At 48.2% G+C, this 22,339-nt stretch overlaps 1 protein-coding gene across 4 annotated transcripts in view; it reads left to right on the top strand.

Annotated features, from left to right (window-relative positions):
* Positions 1-22,339, top strand: part of LOC149348004 (uncharacterized) — a 51,434-nt gene that overhangs the window by 22,562 nt on the left and 6,533 nt on the right. For 2 of the 4 annotated variants that reach the window (XM_089587842.1, XM_089587843.1), the window contains exons 3-8: positions 2,527-2,682; positions 4,899-5,121; positions 7,855-8,005; positions 9,388-9,500; positions 17,788-17,938; positions 19,679-19,852. In XM_089587842.1, the coding sequence (XP_089443968.1) occupies positions 2,527-2,682; positions 4,899-5,121; positions 7,855-8,005; positions 9,388-9,500; positions 17,788-17,938; positions 19,679-19,852 (968 nt within the window). The remainder of the gene's footprint in view (positions 1-2,526; positions 2,683-4,898; positions 5,122-7,854; positions 8,006-9,387; positions 9,501-17,787; positions 17,939-19,678; positions 19,853-22,339) is intronic. The other 2 variants (XM_089587844.1, XM_089587845.1) reach the window with 2 other exon arrangements.

The raw sequence follows: 22,339 nt of genomic DNA on the forward strand, positions 1-22,339 counted from the left end.
GACAGACAGACAGACAGACAGACAGACAGACAGACAGACAGACAGACAGACAGACAGACAGACAGACAGACAGACAGACAGACAGACAGCTTGAATTAATATTCAAGACTGAATATATTCATGCCCTGTGATCTCCTCGGTTCATAGAAAAAAGGCACCTCACACTACTGTGATAGATTTCTCCCCCTCAAGAACGAACATAAAATGCAGCAGTTTTGGAATCATTTAGCAGCAATGCGACTCTAAATTTTATTGCGAAAGCAATACTACTCCCAAGAACGGCCTTTCGCGTAGCGGTGGCCACTTGCCACGTTTGACCTTTAGAATGACCCCTGACGTCTTACCATGCCTAGTGACGTCACAGCGTGACGTCATACCAGGAGCGAGAGACGGGCTACCAACACGGCTCGTCGGGTAACGGCGGCCGCCTGGCACGGCGCGCCGCGCTCTTCCCGCTAGAGGCGCTGCATATGCAGTATAAAACACCTGCTTTCGCAACCTACCAGGCTGAACCAAAGCTAAGCACCCGCCAATTTTTTTCGCCTGTTCATGGAAATCAAAATAAAGATCATCTTGCGCACTTTGAAATTTTGTCGCCCTGTATCACTGCAATCATGGCTCCTTGCTCAGAATTTTGGTGGAGTTTGAGTCGATCAGTTCTGTCGTATCCAACAATTGTGGAGAAATCATTTTTGAGCGCAAAAGCGTCTATGAATGCATTTTTTTCATATAATGTAAGATTTCACTGTAACAATCAATATATTAGCAGATCACCGAACGGCAGTCTTTTATTTTTTTCGATTAACGTTTTTGCCATCATTCAGAACGTTCCCTATTAATTTTCTAGGGCATGCAGTCTTAATCGTTCGATGCAATCGATGGAGACATTTTAAAGAAAAAAATTGCTGCATATCACAATAATGGACCATGAATCGCCGCTGATGCGGATCATCAGGGGGAAATAACTAGAAGAATAGGAATGGCGTGGAGCGCCTATGGCAGGTTCTCTCAGATTATGAACGGTATAGTTTACCCATATCCCTCAAGAGAAAAGTATTCAAAAGCTGTATCTACCGGTACTCACCTATGGGGCAGAAACGTGGAGGCTAAGGAAGGGGTACGGCTTAAGTTAAGGACAACGCAGTGAGCTATGGAAAGAAAAAATATAGGTGTAACGTTAAGAGATCGCAAACTGGCGGAGTGGGTGAGAGAACAAACACGCGTTAATGATATCCTAGTTGAGATCAAGAAGAAGAAATGGGTTTGAGCAGGGCGCGTAATGCGGAGGCAAGATAACCGCTGGTCCTTAAAGGGGCTGCGAAACACTGCTTGGGGGGATACCGGCTATACTTCAGGTGGATCCTTTATGTCGCACAGATGCTGACTCAAAACGAATTACAGGAATCGATGCACAGGAACGGGAGTTATTCAACGAAGAAATTTCAAAATACAAGCAAACAAAACGCTGCCTTCAACTCGATTTTGGCGGGGCTTCCCACTCCTATTTCACTCTCCCAATGACGGCACCTGGCGCAACCAATCAAAACAGCCTGCCAGAGCACGTCGCGGAAGTTTGCACTCCATGGTTGCCTGCTCTGCGTAACTCGTTCTTGCTGAGAAAGGCAGCGTCGTTTCCATGCCAGAGTCCCTGGTGGTGTATTTTTATTTTACTTGCTTTGCAGGGCTTTTATCTAAGACGAACAAGTTGTCTTTGTTGATCTAATATAAAACACCGACAGGTGACAAAATGTTTCTCTATTTATTCACACAATTTGCAGTATATTTACTGTTTTTTCAATAGTCAAGCTCGCGCCAGGTGACGTCACATCCGCTGCTAGAACCCGCCACTGTGTGGGGACACCATCAGAGCCACGAATTTGTTTTTGGGAGGACATTAAAATATTAAAAAACGGAATATACGCGGTATTACCGACGCTAATAGCACCACTGTAACTCACTGTATGCGATCAACAGGCGAAACAGTCAACTAAGATTGTGTTTCTGGGCCCCTTTAAGGGTAACCGAGTGGATTCCAAGAGAAAGCAAACGTAGTAGGGGGCGGCAGAAAGTTAGTTGATTTTGTTCACAGCGCAACAAGAACGGGAAAGACGAAAAACGAAAGAGTGACGCAAACAAGTGACAAGAGTGTCACTCTTTCGTCTTTCGTCTCGTGTCCTGTTCTTGTTGCGCTGTGAACAAAATCATGAATACTTACCAACTCGCCCAAATTTCCGCCTTGCTGAGAAAGTTAGTTGGGTGGATGAGATTAAGAAGTTTGCGGGGACACGGTGGCCGCAGCTGGCAAAGGACAGGGCTAATTGGAGAGCCGCACGGGAGAGGTCTTTGCCCGGTAGTGAGCGTAGTCAGGCTTACGACGATGATGATGGCGATTTCTATAACAGTGTCTTACAGTTTTCAGATTTTTTGTTCAAGAATGTTGCACATGTTGGATCACGAGAGACAACGCCTTTTTTATCGAATGTTTCCTTGGGAGCCCGGTCAAAATTCTGACGCTCTGACTCGTAGACTCCACGACCATTTGGACCACGACTGAGGAAAAGAGCAACGGGGGCAGGAACTTGCCGACGGTCGTCTTACCAGTGAGTGTCGAGGTACGAGTACCTGCCGCTTCTAATGCACCGACAACGCCGGGGGATGCGTACACCACTCTGAAACCGAGGCGTGAGTGAGACACTCGCTTTTAACAACGTGCTGCCCGTGTAACTGTTCTGTTCACTCCCAGCAACTGCAGTCTCTATAGGAGTGCGTGGTTTTCGCTGCTGTGCACGAGATAGCGGAATCGAATCTCTATCGCGACGCTCCCATTCAAACAGAGGCGAAATTTAAAATACGCAGTGTTCTATGGGTCGCCAGTGCTTGCTGCCGAACTTCAGGTGATCGAAATTAACCGGAGTCCCTGAACCACGGCATCTCCCGCCCCCATTTACACCTTTCAGCCCCTCTCTCATGCGTCCCGCAATCCGGTTAAGTGTTGACGCAGATTGAAACAGCTACTGTGCCTTTCATCATAATCACTGTCATCGTCATCATCAGCCTGACTAAGCCCACTGCAGTACAGAGACCTCTCCCATGCCTCTCCAATTAACCCTGTCCTTTGACAGTTGCGGCCACCGTATCCCCGCAAACTTCTTAATTTCATCCGTCCACCTAACTTTCTGCCGCCCCTTGCTACGCTTGCCTTCTCTTGGAATCCATTCCGTTACCCTTAAGACCAGCGGTTATCTTGCCTTCGCATTACATGCTCTGCCCAAGCCCATTTCTTCCTCTTGATTTCGACTAGGATGTCATTAACGCTAGTTTGTTCCCTCATCCACTCTGTCCTCTCCTGTCTCTTAGCGTTACACCTATAATTTTTCTCTGAATAGCTCGCTGCGCTGTCCTTAATTTGAACCCTTTTCGTTAGCCTCCACGTTTCTGCCTCATGGGTGAGTACCGGTAAAATGCTGCTGCTGTATACTTTTCTCTTGAGGGGTATGGTAAACTGCCATTAATGATCTGAGAGAACCTCCCAAATGCTCTCCATCCAATTCTTATTCTTTAGTTATTTCGCTGTCGTGATTAGGATCTGCGGCCACAAACCGATTATTATTAGACTCCTTATATCACCCCGCAACCAACCGCGTTCCCCTCCAGTAATAAGGGACTATGCCAATCCATTCAATGAAAAGTTATAGTGGGCACTTAAGGTCCTTACGAGCTGTAAATGCAAAATCATACTTTGGCATAAACGCCTTTGCACTAAAGGCCTTAACCATAAAGGCCTTTGGCTCGAAGGCATATGATCTAAAGGCCTCTACTACAAAGGTCTTTACCATGAAGACCTTTACCTTAAAGGCCGTTGGCCTAAATTTCGTTATCGTCGCCACTGTCATTAATGACCTTCCTCACTATTTAGTAACGTCATTTATAATTCCAAAACAACCACTACCACTAACTATCCCTATAGCTATCACTGTCACTAATGATCACTACCACTAACTAACCCTTTCACTTACTATACTGTCTCGTCTAATGTCTGGTTCACAATTGCCTATGACGACTCATTACCAACGCTCATTACTATCTTATGGCTTATTGCTGACAGCATGCGAGACCGTGGTGACGCCATGAGGTTTTGTTACCACTTCGTCAACGCCGCCGGCTTGCGTTGCTGATGAGCCATATTACGCTCTCGCATTAATACGTTACCACATACCGCCTTCACAGGCACACACTTAATTCGTCGCATGCATTAGAGATGATATTTCTTGCGACCACATCTGTCGTCTAACGTTTTAGTCCCCGCCTCTCATGCCGGACGTAAAGAGCTCAATAATTAGTTCCGCTGATTACGGATTCGTTTTTAAATGGTTAGGCTTGGTTTGGTTTGGATTATGGCGGCTCAACGTCCGAAAGCGACTCAGGCTATGAGGGACGCTGTAGTGAAGGCCTTCGGAAATTTCGACCACCTGGGAGAGGCCTTTGCCCTGCAGTGGGCGTAGTCCGGCTGATGATGATGATGATGCTGGGGTTCTTTAACGTGCACTGACATCTCACAGTATACGGGCTTCTAGAATTTCGCCTCCATCGAAATTCGACCGCCGCGGCCGGGATCGAACCCGTGTCTTTCGGGTCAGCAGCCGAGCGCTATAACAACTGAGCCACCGCGGCGGCCATTACAACCTTTTATCTGAAGTGAATATCGGCTTCTCTAGGGCGAATTTCTTGGAAACATGCGTCTAATCACACGTAGTGATGAGCAAACCTGTTCACCAAGATACTTTTACGCCATTTAAAATGACATCAAACAGCTAACAGTTTCAATGAGTTTCCTTGTTATAACAGCATGTTGCGCATGCTTGGTTCAAACGAAAAGGTATTGGCGGACATTTCTGCAGGCGTCAACCCAGAGGTGCTGGTTTGCACCTATGGACGGAGGACGATTTCGGATGCGGTAATGGCTATCGACGGCCTGTGCGACATCGCCTTCTTCGACTCCATCTATGCCGGCAACAGAAACAACCTATCCATTGGCATTCCTTTTGATTCAGATCTGGCGACTTTCATGAGGGCGGCCACAAGATACAACAGGACCACCCTGGGAATATCATTTGCGTTTCAGTGAGTGGCTTGGTCGTTTTATAGCAGGTTACGTTATTCATAAACCAATGATTTTATGTAGCATCTGCGGCAATTACTTCAGGGGCCCTACAAACTGAACATCAATTTTAAATTGGTTTGTAGATTGGTAAATTGGTTTTTGAAGAAAGGGAGCTGAAAATCTTCCAATCACTTTTTGCGAATTTCCACCGCAGATTTATTTACCTGATCATTGTTGTCTCTGAACCATAGGGCCTCAGGAAGAGTGACTGTGCCTGCATATACATGCGGATGCAGTATCTGTCCCACATATCTCGGCGGACACCTGAACCGCGCCGTTAGGGAAGGGAGGAAAGTAGGAGTGAAAGAAGAAAGTGCGAAAGAGGTGCCGTTGTGGAGGTCTTCGGAATAATTTCGACCACCTGGGGATCTTTAACGGGCACATCAATTTTCCCTAAATTCTATTCTAATCTTTGTATATGAGTGATCAGTACACAACAGGTTTTCCTTTTTCGTCGCCGAAGGAATCTTGACAACTAGTTTTACCTCCAGACGGAGGCGGTTGACTGTTCAGGGGAGAGCTATGTCGATAGCATTAATCATCTTGTTAGAAGTTGCGATATGTTCATAAGCTGGGAAGAAAGCGTCAACCATTCACGCAATCTTGTTTTCGTTGCCTAAAGAGACCATCTCAGAGACTTGCATATTTGGCAGCCGGACATCACATTGAGGAAATTGCTTTTTAAAAGCTTCTGACTTATACTCGGGAGGTACTCGGGAGGTAGCATCATACATTATGCAGGCATTTTGGTTTACGTTCTTTGGGAAGTTACTTGCTAGCTGCGCTTGCCTGGATTGTCCTACTTTAAAGGTGCACTGAAGAGGAATCTGAACTCGTCTTTTTGCCGCGGGAAGTCGATCTACACTTTCCCAGCATTCTTAGAAACTTCGATTTATTGCCCTGTGCGGTCGATTTCCCTAATTAAATCGGATGAACGTCCGGCTCCCTCTTTTTTTTTAATTCCCCGCATACGGTGGGAGGAGTCGATCAACGCACGGAGTGCCTTTCAGGCAGTCGCGTGGCGACTTTGCTTTCGCTTTTATTTTGTTTCTTTTAGCTTTTCGTGAATAAAAAGGTCCAGTCAGAGACTACATAGCTGCAAGTTAGGCCCACGGAAATAAAAATGCGCGTTGACTCTTTCCTTTCGCCTATTACTACGTATCACTCCGCCGATGGCAGAGCTGCAAGCCGCCACGGGACTGGGTATACTGGGTGAAAGGTTGGTCGACTCCTCCCACCGTCTGCGGGGAATTAAAAAAAAAAGGCCGGATCCCGACGTTCATCTGATTTAAATTAGGGAAATCGGCCGCACAGGGCTATAATTCGAAGTTTCCAAGAACGCTGGGAACGTGTCGATCGAGTTCCAGCGGTAAAAATACGAGTTCAGATTCCTCTTCAGTGCACCTTTAAGGAGAAACTGCCCTAGGCTGAGAGTACATTGTTTGAGAAGGCTGACCGAGCAACCGAGCAAAGAGGCTGCTGTGAACTCTGCCTGATGATTAGTTGAGCTTTGCGGCTGCTTTGAAGATTGCCGCTCGTTTGCTCTTTGATATTAGAGCCACAGTGAATAACATTCACTTCTCTCACTAAAAAACAACGCATAAATGGGACAGCAACCTTCAAAGGAACCACGAACCTCGCCCATCTACTGAGACTGTACGTCGGTTGCTTCGTCATCCGGCAGGTGTCGCAACCTGTCGGATTCGCTGGTATAGGGTTAAAACAATCAAGTCGTTTCCTCCCCAAGGGATACAAAATACCACGCCTTGAGGAGGACTGATTTAAGCGGTACGGATATCTGTGCAAGGGTGTGGTGGTGGTTCTGGCGATGACATCTGCGGACGCGGTATTGTGCTTGATATCAGATGTGCTACAAAGATAAGGGATCAATCAAAGAACGGTTGGCAGAGTAGATTGGCTGAGGAGGCTCACGGAAAGAGATCGAACTAAGGTGTACGGGGGGCAATGAGTTGGCCACGGTTTGAAGCACTGGAAGCACAGATCAAAACAATGCTTGATGACGAATTAAGAAAAAGTGAATGAGAAGAGAGCAACAACGAATACAGGTACTTGTACAGCAAAAACGTGGACATCAGGTCAAGCAAAACGATTAGGTTGCTTATGGCAGAATACACAGGCATCAAAAGAAAAAAAATGAAGCTACCAAGAACATGACAAACGGTGTATCCCAAACAGGTTGCAAATAGGAGGGAACAATGGAAACAAATGAATCTTTCCTATGAGCCGGAAAGGGTGAAATATGGAAGGAAAAGTTGTGTTATATTCAAGAGACAATGCCCTCTTTTCTGAGCCGAGATAAGGTTGCCATAGAGAACGGCAATATGGAAGCAATTATCAACAGAAATATTTGTACATATGCCGGAGAGGTACTGGAAGTTAACAATGAAACGTTTGTTTTTTTCGAAATAAGCCAGAACCACCTAAACGTAAACCGAGAAAAACGCTAAAGCTTGTTATCCGTAGAAACCGTAGTGCGATCCAAGTTGTTGTACAGTCTATGTTTTACATGTTAGATAAACTGTACACCACTATGTCAAGAAAAATTATGCGACTAATTTAGTCAGCCGGTCTACTTTGGGCGTACAATATGACGTGGTCATGGCGGCAAGGGATGCTTTCTTTATTTCCTTTTCAGCGCCTGTTTACGGTTTGTGTCTGAATCCTCTATGCAGCCACATGTATCAGCTGCGAGACGATCTGAAACGCACCAACCCATATGCACTCGAGGTGTTCTGGAACAACAAAATCTACCACACAGGAATACTCGACACGCCAACAGAAGCGACCCAAACCGAAATGATGACGGCCATGTTTCGGCTAAAAGTACGTCCGAGACTCTTCCAGTTGAGGCGCGCATATCATACTGTGGAACTTAAAACCTCTGACGCGTAGTGAAAACAGTTAATATGCGCAGTTCGATACTCACAAAGAAATATCGTGAATCACACAAATGTTCATACTGCAATGTACGCGATGTCTGAAAACAATGGAATCACAGGGCACACGAGATATATTTTCATTAGACTATTGCAGTAGTGAGAGAGCAGAAGGAGATGATTGTGTTAAAATAGAATATTTAGCGCAGAGTATTTATAAATGTGTTACGCGCACACAACCTGGGATTTGAAAAGACCTTAAAAATGATACCCATTCAGGTTATCCTTAAATGTGATATCAGCCCTGAAAGCTGTTCCTGCATCAATTATAAAAACAGTAACAATACCAGGTCATGTAGGCTGGAAGGAAGAGGCCGCCTATTCTTCCTAACCCAAGCCAACCTATATACAGGCCACCAAATTTCCAAACCTATCTAAAAGCTTAGCTCTCTGTATACGCCAGTTTTCTTGCAATCTATTACGACAATGGGCCATCGGTAGTCTCTGCTCTGCATTAGGCCTCCCGGGCAGGTAGTCTTCGAATGGTGTTGGCGTTGACGTGGTGTCCTAGTATTTTGGAACACAGAAACTCCTTGGTAAAATGCTTTTACGGGAATCCCCCAAGGTGGAGTAGATTCGTAATAAGGAAGTAATTACTCATTGGCATCCATCCAAGCGCAGCCATACGGCTACAAAGGAAAGCTGTATGGCTTTCCCGTATGGCTGCGCTCGGGTGGATGTCAATGAGTAATTAATCCCTTAATAGAAGCTCGCTCTTTCTCTGCAAATCATTCCTCGGAAGGGTCGGACTCGGAAGAGCTTTCGGAAGAGCTTTAGATACAGCGATCGGGTGTCGTTTTTAAAAAGGGGTTTTGTTCGTAGGTGCGCCAAAGAGCCGGTGCTAATGTGGTAGCCTGGGTCCGGTTGCTGAATAGGGGTTTTCGTAAGCTTGCTGCCGTTGAAAGCAAAATATCGGAAATTGTGTTGGTGACTTGAAAAAAGCAGTCTCACTGCAACAGAAGCGAAATATGACGGTAGCAATAACAAAAAGTACAAGTTCGCTGAGAAGTGAATTTGTTGAATTTGCTGGGCATGGATATCCAACTCTGAAGAAAAGTTCTCGCGATGATTTTGTCGATACGGAGTTTTCTGCCGAGAAGTTTCGATCACCTTTTCATGCTTTCAGACGGCTTACTTCCATAAAACATAAAGCCACCTTGCAGCTGCGATTGATTTCTCATTTTTTTAACCAATACGGAGGTATTGGTATAGGAGTAAAATGAAGCGATGAATTCCCATGTAGTCGTTTTTTTTTTCTCTCCCTCACAGGTTCTGGCCGGCCTTGCGAAGAGGCAGAGGTCGCGGCGGCGAAGTGCGTTCACAGCTTTCGCTGCGCCATCTCCAGCCAGACAGTGGATACATTACTTTGACGAAGAATTCAAGTGAGCTCCGTTCGTTGTTTCTAAAATGAGCGATAGGGGGCGCACTTTTAAGTCGATTTCCAGAAGTGACAAAGGAGGTCAGAGGGAAATGTTTGCTAATACAAGTGAGCAGAGCTCTAGGTACTATATTGCCACGTATCATCGTAGTGTCCGCAAGTCCGTTCGTTCGCTCAAGGCCGCCGGAAACGGGTGTTATCATTTTTGTTCGTGACGCGAGAAGCGACCGGACTGATCTCGATTGATCACAGCCATGAAGAGCTGCATCTACGTGTTTCCAGATTACTGTAGATGATCTTGACCTGTTATCTCGAAGTTTTCTTGCTGGCTTTAAATTGAGTGATGCCGCGAGCGGCGGGCATTCGTAGTTCGACGACTGACGAGCACGTTTGTTGCTTACGCCGTCGCCGAGTGATTCAGTTCTTTTGCGGGTGCAAGTCGGCCCAAATAAAGAGCTTCGTTTGCAAGCCTTGTTACTGTATTCCTGACCGCTGGACTGCCGTCACTACAACGTGACAATATTGTGCCATTATCACATGATCCGCTCAGTGCCCGATTCACACAAGTGTAGTCTTTGCCAAAGGTAACCAGGCTGCACGGCTTGCTTCTCAGTCGTATATTAAAGCTATTATGCCAGCCCTCGAGCTCCTAATCTCTCTGAGGTAAATAGAACCCCTGTGCTCTATTTCAATAACTTTTTGATCTTTAGGGAAGCGTGGGGGCTTTACAATACGAAAGATAAGCAAACTATGCAGCCTGGTTATTTTTGGCAAAGCGTCCTTACAGCTGCATACTCTGTCCCCTGGCAATGGTGAGCAGCACCGTGGAACTTGTGACATTCTGTGCTAAATGCCTTCAAAACTAATGTGGGTCATAACGGTCGGTAACGCGAGCGGCGATTATTTTATGCTGGCGTATCGCGTTTTCTCCGGCCACGAGAACCACGAACTGCTCTCCCGTACAAATTTTCGTACAATTTTCCAATTTTTAAATTTTTTATCAGGGAATATTGGGCATGTTTATACACCTCTTCTTCAGAGTCGTTTACAGCTTGCGCGATGTCAGTGCACGTTAAAGAGCCCCAGGTGGTCGAAATTTCCAGAGCCCTCCACTATGACGTCCCTCATAGCCTGAGTCGCTTTGGGACGTTAAAGGTGGGCTGAAGAGGAATCTGAACTCGTCTTTTTTCCGCGGGAACTCGATCTACACGTTCTGAGCATTCTTAGAAACGTCAATTTATGGCCCTGTGTGGCCGATTTCCCTAATTAAATCGAATTAACGTCCGGCTCTCACATAGCACTCGACCGGTACTCACCTATGGGGCAGAAACGTGGAGGCTAACAAAGAGGGTTCAGCTTAATTAAGTTAAGAACAACGCAGCGAGCCATGGAAAGGAAAATGATAGGTGTAACGTTAAGAGATCGGAAGAGGGCAGAGTGGGTGAGGGAACAAACGCGGGTTAATGACATCCTAGTTGAAATCAAGAGGAAGAAGTGGGCTTGGGCAGGGCATGTAATGCGAAGGCAAGATAACCGCTGGTCCTTAAGGGTAACGGAGTGGATTCCAAGAGAAAGCAAACGTAGCAGGGGACGGCAGAAAGTTAGGTGGGCGGATGAGATTAAGAAGTTTGCGGGGATACAGTGGCGGCAACTAGCAAAGGACAGGGTTAATTGGAGAGACATGGGAGAGGCCTTTGCCCTGCAGTGGGTGTAATCAGGCTGATGATGATGATGATGATGATGAACGTCCGGCTCTAGCCTTTTTTTTTCGAATTCTCCCCCGTACGGTGGGCGGAGTCGACCAACGCGTGGAGTGCCTTTCAGCCAGCTCCGTGGAGGCTTTGCTTTCACTTTATTTTGTTTTTTAGGCTTCCGTGAATAAATAGTTTCATTCGCAGTAATATAGCCGCAAAAAAAGCCCGCAGAAATGAGATCCGTCATGGCTGCCGAGAGGTGCGGACGTGTGTCGCATTGCCTCCGCAGTTTTTGACCATTCCGAACCGTACCAATCCACAGCGCCACCAGATTTTATTTGGAGCTGAAAGAACTCACAAGCTGCCCCACCTGGACACCAGGTTCCGAACGGTAGGACCAAATTTTGGCTCCTCATCGGACTTGACTCGGCGATTCGGACGGCGTCTCGCCGAGCCTACCGGCAGGGCATCTTCGCCTACGGGAATACATGGGCCGCTAGGCCTGACAAGGCAGCGGTGGTGCGGCCTGAAATCGACCCCGCTCTGCGAACTACACATTCGATCAGACCATGGAAGGATTGCCCCAAAACTTGCCGGACGCCCAGGAGATGGATGAGGACGACATCAACACCACTGACTCCGAGAGCCCGGTGAGCAACGCTGACGCGGCGTCCGCCACGCAGGAGCCGCCCAACCCTTACAACAACGACGCCAGCTGGGAATTGGCATTGTCCAAACGCCAGAAGAAACTCCAGAGGAAAAGCAGACGGATCGCTGCGGGGAACAATTCGACCACCCAAAACAACCCCGGCGAAGACAACTCAACTCAACTCACCCCAACCGACGGAGGGCCAGCCGCCGCCGGCAGAAACGCCAACGGACAAGGAACAGGACACCAGCCAAGGCGCAGGCTGCCTCCGCTCCCTAAGAACGATTTCAAAATTATCATTCGACCGAAGAAAGGACTTGCTGTCAGACAGCTTCACACCCACCAGGTAGCCCGCGCTGTAGTTGCAGCGTGCAACCAACAATGCAAAGACGAAGATTTCATCATACGGCTCCGGCCAGGATCTAACATCATTATCGTAAGCACCCCACATGAATCAGCTGCCCAACTCGTGAGACGCATTACCAGCCTCACCTTTGCGGGACGCGCATTTGAGTTGAACACCTACGTGGCCGCGCCGGACGATGTCCAACGTGGCGTGATACATGGAATTGATCCCGGGACGACACCGGAAGAACTCAAGGCCCATTTACGAGTGCGCACCCAAGGAGTCACCATACTCAGCGCCCGGATGTTAGGAAAAACCAAGACGGCCGTCATCACCTTTGACGGTCCCATTGTCCCAAAATATGTTATCTACTACGGGGGCGAGACGGCATGCTACCCGTACCGCCCCACGAGACAAGTGTGTTATGTGTGTTTCCAGCAAGGCCACCGCTCCGACGTGTGCCCCACACCTAATGTGCGCGCGTGTAGCCAGTGCGGAACGCAAAACCCGCCGACTGGACATTCCTGCACTCCAAAGTGCGTGATTTGTGGTGAGGCCCACCCTACCGGGTCGAAGGACTGCCGCGAACGACTCAAGAAAGTCAGAAGGCAGCAAACCAAGACCGCCCTCAGCAACGCTACAGGTGAAAACTCCAGCAACAGCGGAGGACGCGACAGCAGACGCCGCAGCCGCGGTGACCGCAGCAGACGGCCGCGGTGGTTCAGCTCGGAGGGAGAGACATCACGGAGCCGCTCAGGATCCCGCTCATCACGGCATCGCTCGCGGTCCCATTCGTTTCCCCCCCTGCCACCCCCTGCGGGGACGAATGCCGGGAACCAGCACCGGAAGAACGAAGACACCGGGTCCGCCCAGAAAAGCAGCAACAAGGTGAGCTGGAGAGCCGATGCTCCCGGGTTTGCTCCACATTCGGGTGGGACTGGTAACAAACTCAACACCAATACAAACAACGCAAACAACCGTGACCTTGAACATGGAGACGCAGAGAAAGCAGCACTTAAGCGCGAACTAGAACTTGCTCGCGTTAAACAGAATGAGTTGGAACGCCAAATTGCGGAACTCACAAAGATAGTTCAAGACCTAAAATCCAAATGCCACCCGCTGTCGAACGCTACACAAACGAACTCCTCGTTGCAGATGAGCGATGAGGAACGCACAAACTTCAAAGCGGAAATACAACAGATGATGCAACAAATGGTGCAACAAATGATGCAACAGACAATGCATCAGGTACAAGGACAACTAGCAGAGCTACGGAGTGCTTTCCGCAAACAAAAACACACAGAGAACATTAAGGAAAAGGCCTACAACCGTCCTGCGTTAGCAGCTCTCGCCAATCCATCTACATCCCAGGGAACGGGCCATTGCACAAGCTCAAGAACCTAAATCATGGCTAACACGAACCACAGCAAACAAAACATCTTAGACATATGGCAATGGAACTGCAGAGGCTATCGCAAGAAACAAGGCCTCATCAAACAATTCATTCAGACGCAGCTAACACCACCTGACGTTATCGCACTTCAAGAAACGGACGCGACACCCACTCTCACGGGATACACATGCTACGACAGCCACATGACGGGAAAGACAGCCATCTTAGTGAGCAAGGCAGTCATAGCCATCAATCACGACAGCATACCCGACACTGACATTGAGCATGTGATTGTAGAGATCGTACCGAAAAAGAAAAGGAAAGGGGGAAGTGTATTCATCGTCAACGTGTACAGCCCCCCGAAGCAAAGAAAAGCAAAATTTTTTGAACTTTTTCACGGTGTCCACAGACTAGCGAAAAACAACACGTTAATCATCTTGGGGGATTTCAACGCCATGGACAAGAGCTGGGGGTACCAAAAGGCCACCATTAAAGGCAAAACGCTTGCCGAGGTTGCAGATAACTTCAACTGCAACCTACTCACGGACCCAGCAACCCCTACCAGAATTGGAAATAGCGTCAGCATCGACACCTGCCCCGACCTCACATTCGTAAGAGGACTCGGACAAACACAATGGGAGAACCTATTGGAAAATTTAGGCAGCGACCACTACATACTCAAGACGCAAGTAACCTCAGACAGGCTGAGACGCCAGTTGGGCGCGGCAAAAATAACGGACTGGAATGCGTTCCGCGAAGCATGCGACAGCAACCTTACCGAGAATGGCATACAGTCGTTAGAGGAATGGGGAAGCATGCTAAGGGATACGCAAGACAAGTACACCAAAACCATAAACCGAACAGCGGAAACACCCGAGGTGGACGGTCGGCTGCTCAAGCTTTGGGATGCTAGGCGCAGTCTCACCAGGAGATGGAAAAAACAAAAACATAACAGGAAACTCAAGCTTAAAATCGCCGAAATTACAGCGAAAGCAGAGGAATACGCCACACAGCTGGCAAAACAAAATTGGCAACAATTCAGCGATTCCCTTAGTGGGACGCTAAGCACGACACGGACTTGGCGTATCCTTAGAGCGCTCCTCGATCCGACTAAGACAAAAGCTGAAAACAATAAATCCATATACCGGTTCATTCACCAGTTCGAGGGCACTGACTCGGAACTCCTCGACAGATTGCGCGCCAAATGCTTTGGCAGCACGAACCCGCCGACCTATACAGGGGAGTACCGGGGAGACGATAACGCTAATCTGGACAGACCCATCACACGAGAAGAGGTCTACGCGGCCATGCGAAACACCACCAGAAATACGGCCGCGGGAGCGGATAAAATAAACAACGCACTCATCCGCAACCTCAGCGATGCGCTGGTCGCTGAACTGACAGACTTCCTCAACAAACATTGGGAAGCTGAAACTGTCCCCGAGGAGTGGAAACATGCTGAAGTGGTGATGATACCCAAGCCAGGCAAGAAACTGCAGATAGAAAACCTCAGGCCGATCTCGCTTACGTCATGCCTGGGAAAACTATACGAGCGAGTGGTAACGCAGAGACTTCAAAACTACATGGAAGACAACGAACTGATCCCTCACAGCATGTTCGGCTTTAGAGCAAAATTATCAGCTCAAGACGTACTCCTCCAATTATATGAAGGTGTACTTCGGAACGTTCCTCGGGACGGAGAAAACGTGATAATGGCCCTAGACATCAAAGGGGCTTTTGACAATGTGAGCCACGAAGCAATCCTTACGGGCCTGGACAACCTGAACTGCGGGCGCAGGATTCACAGCTTCGTCAAAGCATTTCTATCCAACAGAACTGCAACCATCGGTATAGGAGAACTTCGGTCCGAGAAGTTTCGAACGCCTAACAAGGGAACACCTCAAGGGTCGGTCATTTCACCCACGCTATTCAACGTGGCCATGATCGGACTGGCGAAGCAACTAAAAGAAATTGACGACATCCACCATGCCATTTATGCCGACATCACAATATGGACTAACACTGGCTCACTCGGCGAGAAAGAGGATAGGCTACAAGAAGCGGCCACCTGCGTTGAAAACTATGTCAAAGCAAGAGGGCTAGCATGCTCGACCGAAAAATCTGAGCTCTTACGGGTTTGGAGAGGAAAACGGAACCGAACAGTCCCTACCAGTAAAGAACTTCGACTACAAGTTTACCTCGAAGGAGAACCAATACCAGAGAAGACACTCATACGGGTACTAGGGATGTGGATACAGTCAAATCAACGCTGTACTCACACCCTTGCGCTATTAAAGGCATCTACACTTCAAGTGGCCCGCATGATTACGCGCATCTCACACAGACGTCATGACATGCGCGAAGAAGACACACTCAAGCTGGTCAGGAGCCTAGTGGTCAGCCGGGCGACATACAGTCTCCCGTACTACAATCATATCAAAAGTGAAATACAACAGGCGGACGCGATTTTACGCAAAGCGTATAAAACCGCGCTTCGGCTACCCCATAACACCTCAACTGAAAAGCTCTTAGCCTTGGGACTGCACAACACGTTCGAGGAATTACGGGAAGCGCAGCATGTTGCCCAAATGCGCAGACTACAGCAGACCTCCACAGGCAGAGTTCTTTTAAAGAAACTGGGCTACACCGAACAAATTCGAGAGATATTGAGAACTAAAACGATCCCCGATGAGTACCGCAGCACGCTCAGGGTGGCACCAATACCAAGAAACATGGACCCGAACCTCCACAAAGACCGAAGAGAGGCAAGGGCCGACCGCTTACAGAAAACACACGCATCCCAGGATACAACAGTGTATGTCGACGCTGCCACATATGCCATGACTAGGGGACAAGGCACCAACAACGCAGTGGCAACTGTAGTCAACTCGGAATTACACGAGATTACCAGCGCCTCCCTGCAAGACTGCACGATAGCTGAGGCTGAAGAAGCGGCCGTCGCTCTAGCGGCAGCGGAGGGCTATCGGACTGGGCGGTCACTGACAATTCTTACTGATTCACAAGCAGCCTGCCGCAACTATCTTTGCGGCAGAGTAGGTCACAGAGCGCTCCGCATACTCCGCTCTGTAGACTGCAAGACGCAACAAACACATGCAAAACCACACAAGCCGATCAAACATAAGATCATCTGGGTACCGGGGCACACGGGGGTGGCAGGAAACCAAGAGGCAGACAGGATAGCTCGAGGATATACTAACTACCGAGCATCCAACGTCAACGACCTTGAGGAATCCCTGCCAGTACCTCAGGAATACTCGGCCATACTCAACAACTACAAAGGCAGCAGGATGCGGTACCCACCACCGCACAAATCTTTAAACAAAGAAGAGGCTGTCACATGGAGACAACTGCAAACGGGGTCATATCCAAATCTAAACACACTAAGTAAAATTCACCCCACACTTTACGCACACAATTGTCCGTGGTGCCATGAAAAACCTACACTGTATCACATCACATGGGCTTGTCAGAAAGTCGACATCGTCCCAGTTATACAAAACCCCAGTGTGGAGCAATGGGAGGGTCTGCTCTCCAGCGACTGCCGCGATGACCAGATCGGTTTGATACGGCGAGCTCAGCTGACGGCAGCATCCAGCGGAGCCCTGGAATAGGGGCAACCGACCGTTGCGGATGGACTCATCTGACCACATAAAAAAAAGCACTTGTGCTAGAGCCAAATAAAGTTATCCTATCTATCTATCTATCTACCCGCAGAAATTAAAATACGCGCGGACTATTTGCTTCTACGGACTACTACGTATTACTCTGCCGATGGAAGAGCGGCAAGCCGCCACGGGACTGGGTGAACGGCACTCCACGCGTTGGTCGACTCCGTCAACCGTACGGGGGAGAATTAAAAAAAAAAAAGGCGGGAGCCGGACGTTAATTCGATTTAATTAAGGAAATCGGCCACACAGGGCAATAAATCGCAGTTTCTAAGAATGCTCGGAACGTGTAGATCTAGTTCCCGCGGCAAAAAGACGAGTTCAGATTCCTCTTTACTGCACTTTTAAACCCCCATAAACCATACCAAACCGTTTACAGCTTAGCCCTAATGGTAGCCATCTGCCACAAGTACAGCATTTAGGCTTTTCTAAGACGCCCATAGGCAGTGAATGAGTCGTGTATATGCGTTATCTGAAGAACATTTCCGTCAGGGCTGCACCCTTCAGAGTCGGTGACCTGCAGGAGGATCCAGTTCATCCCGGACTTGCTCGTTGTGTACGGCCACTACCCGTTCGGCGACAACACGGTCGACAGGTGCGCTGTCATGCCCCCCACCCAGTTGTCGGCGGTCCGTTTACCACCAGAGTTCAGCAGTACTTACTTCTACGACATGGTGAGCCTGAGCGCATGGTGGTCGAGGGCAAAATTTACTCGCTTTTGTTTCGAAGCACCCCATCGGCTCGCATTCGCAAGGCGGGAGAGAAAGTGGCGTTCTTTTTTCGCTTTTTAGAACGCTGTGCATTTCTTATTGCTCTCCTAATTGTCACTACGCCACTGACCGGAGCGGTCGCCGTGTGGTGTCCCTTACAAAAATTTTTGAGGCAGTCTATAGACTGTCCATAGACATACATGTATGTCTATAAAGTCTGTGTACTATCTATAGACAAATCCTAGATAAGTCTATTGGCAATACAAATGCTATAGACAGCCTATGGACAATCTATAGATTTATGGCCATACGCTTTTAGTAGACTTTAATCTATAGACTATGAATAGACAATATATATATATATATATATTTATTTATTTATTTATTTACAATACCCCTAAGGGCCCTCGTGCGAGGGTATTACATAGGGGGGGGGGGGCGATACAATCATAAAAATATGGCACAGGAATTTGAACAAAATACACGTAATAATGAATTAAAACTAGTAATGTACACAAATAATAACAACAAACAACGCAGAATAAAATACTCAGTAAATGCACATAATACAACAAAAATACCAAATCTGTTAGTCCGTGGTTTGCTTTAGCGAATGCTGAAACGATTGTGGGTTAACCTCAATAGCTATGTGTGATGGCAAGTTATTCCAATCTATTATAGTGCGAGGAATGAATGATTTCGCGTAGAGCAATGCACGGCATGTGATGCGTTTTATTTTGTTAACGTGGTCACGGCGAGGAAAGACTGCAGGGTGTGGCAAAAAGAAGTCGTCGTGGAGGGTGGGATGGTGATACAGTTTGTGAAGCAAGGTTAGGCGAGCGAAATGGCGTCGACATGATAGCGGTTCCAACTCCGCACGTTGTTTTAATGCTGTGACACTGGTGAAGCGTACAGTACAGGTGAAGCGTACAGGTGAAGCGTACACTGGTGAAGCGTACAGGAAGGCAATACAGTCTATAAGAAGTCTATAGACAGTCTATAGACCATTCTTATAACGGGTGGCTTCCACAACAGCATGCCGCCTAGGCCCAGAGGGGATCACATGACGCGAGGGTAAAATGTATTTCTCACCACGATCAGCCACCTAGAAAATAATGATATGAGATTCTTTTTTTGAAATAACGCATTTACTCAAGCATGGATTTCTTTTTATTTCGGAATCAAATCTTTAGTTAATAAATTCACATCAGTTGAACTCTATCAGGTATGTAATGTCTGCATTGTTGTACAATCCATTTGTTCGGACAGCAGTGGCGCATATGTCAGTTTTTAAAATAAATATATGTAATATCAATCTCACCTTGGAAGCGAAGAGTCGGTAAACGATTGGAAAGTGGTGAATTGGTTTTTGAGGAAAGGAAATGGCGCGGTAACTGTCTCGCATATATCGGCGGACACCTGCACCGCGCCGTAAGGGAAGGGAGGAAGGTGGGAGTGAAAGAATAGAAAGAGGTGCTGCAGTGGAGGTCTCCGGAACAATTTCGACCACCTGGGGATGTTTAACGTGCACTGACATCGCACGGCACACGGGCGCCTCTTGCGTTTCGCCTGCATCGAAACGCCGCCGCCGCGGTCGGGTTGGAACTCGGGTACTTCGGCTCGGTATTCGAGCGCCTTACCACTGAGCCAGCGCGGTTGGTAACGAATTCTCGGGCAAAATGGGTTGCGTCCTCTGTCATCCAGTCGTACGGCCCGCATGGCATCCGGGAGTTTGAGAGGAGACGGGTGCCGACCGCCGGCCTGGTGTCGGTCACAATGAAGGGCCGCTGGACGACGCCGTCGCCGGGACGTGCGCTGGAGTTCTTCGAACCATGTGAGCGGAACCTTGGAGCAACGTCATTCGGCTCCTACACGGAGGTGAGCGAGTGCAGGTGCATGATATGCTACCCAAGCTTTCATCCTGTGGCGATGCAAAAGACTGCAGTTTATTGGGTCTCGGAAAATGCCTTCGTGTGTGGGTTACTGTGTCGGTATTCGGCGGTGAGCTTGGCTGCAAGGTGTATCAGATTCTGCTGTATTATGGGCACAGCTGTGTGAGAGGCTTCTTTCGAGGCACACATCGGCGCGCCGTTACCGCCGGAGCACATATATCATCATAACCATCATCATCATCAGCCTGACTACGCCCACTGCAGGGCAAATGCCTCTCCCACGTCTCTCCAGTTAACCTCGTCCTTTGCTAGTTGCGGCCACCCTATCACCGCAAACTTCGTAATCTCATCCGCCCATCTAACTTTTTGCCGCCCCCTGCTACGCTTGCCTTCTCTTCGAATCCACACCGTTACCCTTAAGGACAAGCGCTTGTCTTGCCTTCGCATTACATGCCCTGCCCAAGCCCATTTCTTCCGCTTGATTTCGACTAGGATGTCATTCACCCGCCTTTGTTCCCTCACACACTCCGCCCGTTTCCGATCTCTCAACGTGACACCTATCATTTTTCTTTCCATAGCCCACTGCGTTGTCCTTAACTTAAGCTGAACCCGCTTTGTTAGCCTCCACGTTTCTGACCCATAGGTGAGTATTAAGCATGAAATGCTTTTAGCTCCCGTTGTCGGCAGTGTGGTGACGTCACGCCGAGACCGAGAGCCATCATCCGGGCACTGAAATCCACTCATCCGGGCACTGAATTCCAGTTATCCGGGCACTGAATTCCAGTTATCCGGGAACTGAAATCCACTCATCCGGGCACTGAAATCCACTCATCCGGGCACTGAAATCCAGTTATCCGGGAACTGAAATCCACTCATCCGGGCTCTGAAACGAGAACATCCGGGCACCGTACGAGACTAAACGAGATTTAACGAGACTCTCTAAGCCCTCCTACGCGACCGGCATGCAAGCGCCGGTTGGTCTCCAAACGAGACAAAAAATAACTGCTGCCAGTGCCTTCTCAATGTTTATCAAGATATCAGTGGAGCTGTGGGTTTGATAATGCACGGAATTATAATTTCCGATTTCTAATAACGCGTGCAAAAAGCACATAAATGCCACGTTACACTTCGTTGTCATACGTGATCCGGGGGAGAAGCGCTGCGTTCAAAGGGCAAGGCATCGCGCCGAACGGGTGGTGGCGTTCCTCCCTTCCATTACGGTGCGGTTCGGGTGTCCACCGAGATGGCAGAGAATTACTGCGCCATTTCCTTTCCTCACAAAACCTTGCGTTCAAATGGCAAGGCATCGCGCTGAACGGGTGGTGGCGTTCCTCCCTTCCTGTACGGTGCGGTTCGGGTGTCCACCGAGATGACATTAGGCCCGTAAACATTTCATGCTTACTCTACTCTCGGTTACGGGAGAGGCAGAGAATTTTTTTTCTATTGACAGATATTAGTAAATTTCCATTCACTATCTGAGGGAACATGCCATAAGGGTTCCACCCCATTCTTATTCTTCTAGTTATTTCCCTCTCATGATCCGGATCTGCGGTCAGTGCTACCAATTGCGAACTGCTGTTCCCTTGCTAGACTGTTGAACATTACTTTGAATTTCTGCATGTTAATTTTTAGCCCCACCGTTCTGCTGTGCCTGTTCAGCACATTGATAATGCTTTGCAGTTCATGTCCTGAGTGACTTAGCAAGGCAAAGCCATCAGCGAATCGCGCACCACTTAGGTATTCTCCATTAACTCTTATTCCCAACTGCTCCCAATTCAGGCCTCTGAATGCCTCCTGTAAACAGGCGGAACAGCACTGGCGAGATCGTGTCTCCCTGACTGGAGCCCTTTTTTATTGGAGCAGGGCAGAATGGTGGGCCTGTTGGTAAGGCATGTCAAGGGAGAAAACCAGCCAAAAAAGACGGAAACACAAGAAGAGAACGACCGTTGTCCAGCCGTTGTCCTGTGTCGTTTTCTTCTTGTGTTTCCGTCTTTTTTGGCTGGTTTTCTCCCTTGACATTCTTTATTGGAGTTTTATTGCCGACTTTATGAAGTAATATGGTAGCCGTGCAGTCGTTATACACATCTTCCAATATTTGCACATAAGACTCTTCTACCCCCTGATTGCGCAGATATATACCGTAAGAGAATACTGTCGCTTTGACCCATTGTACAAATTGATTGTTGCCAATATTGGCACACGCCATAATTAAAAATGAACGAGGAGCGTCCACTATGCAGACTGCAACGAATGTAGTCAGGTTGCCAGGTTATCTTAGGTTCAACTGCAATATGGGTGAGGGGGTCTTAGAGTGTGGCGCAGATGTCACCGCCACCATTTTGTAACACGAGGGGGCGGAATATCCAGGGTAGTTTTATGTGAGAGCATTTATTGGGACACCACCCTGAGTTGTAGCGTAACTGAAGCCCATTATAGTAGTTGCAGTTGCCGTAGAAATCCGCAAGCCAAGACG

This window comes from Amblyomma mixtum, chromosome 4, assembly GCF_055824585.1.
Source record: "Amblyomma mixtum isolate Tamu chromosome 4, ASM5582458v1, whole genome shotgun sequence".
Lineage (NCBI taxonomy): Eukaryota > Metazoa > Arthropoda > Arachnida > Ixodida > Ixodidae > Amblyomma > Amblyomma mixtum.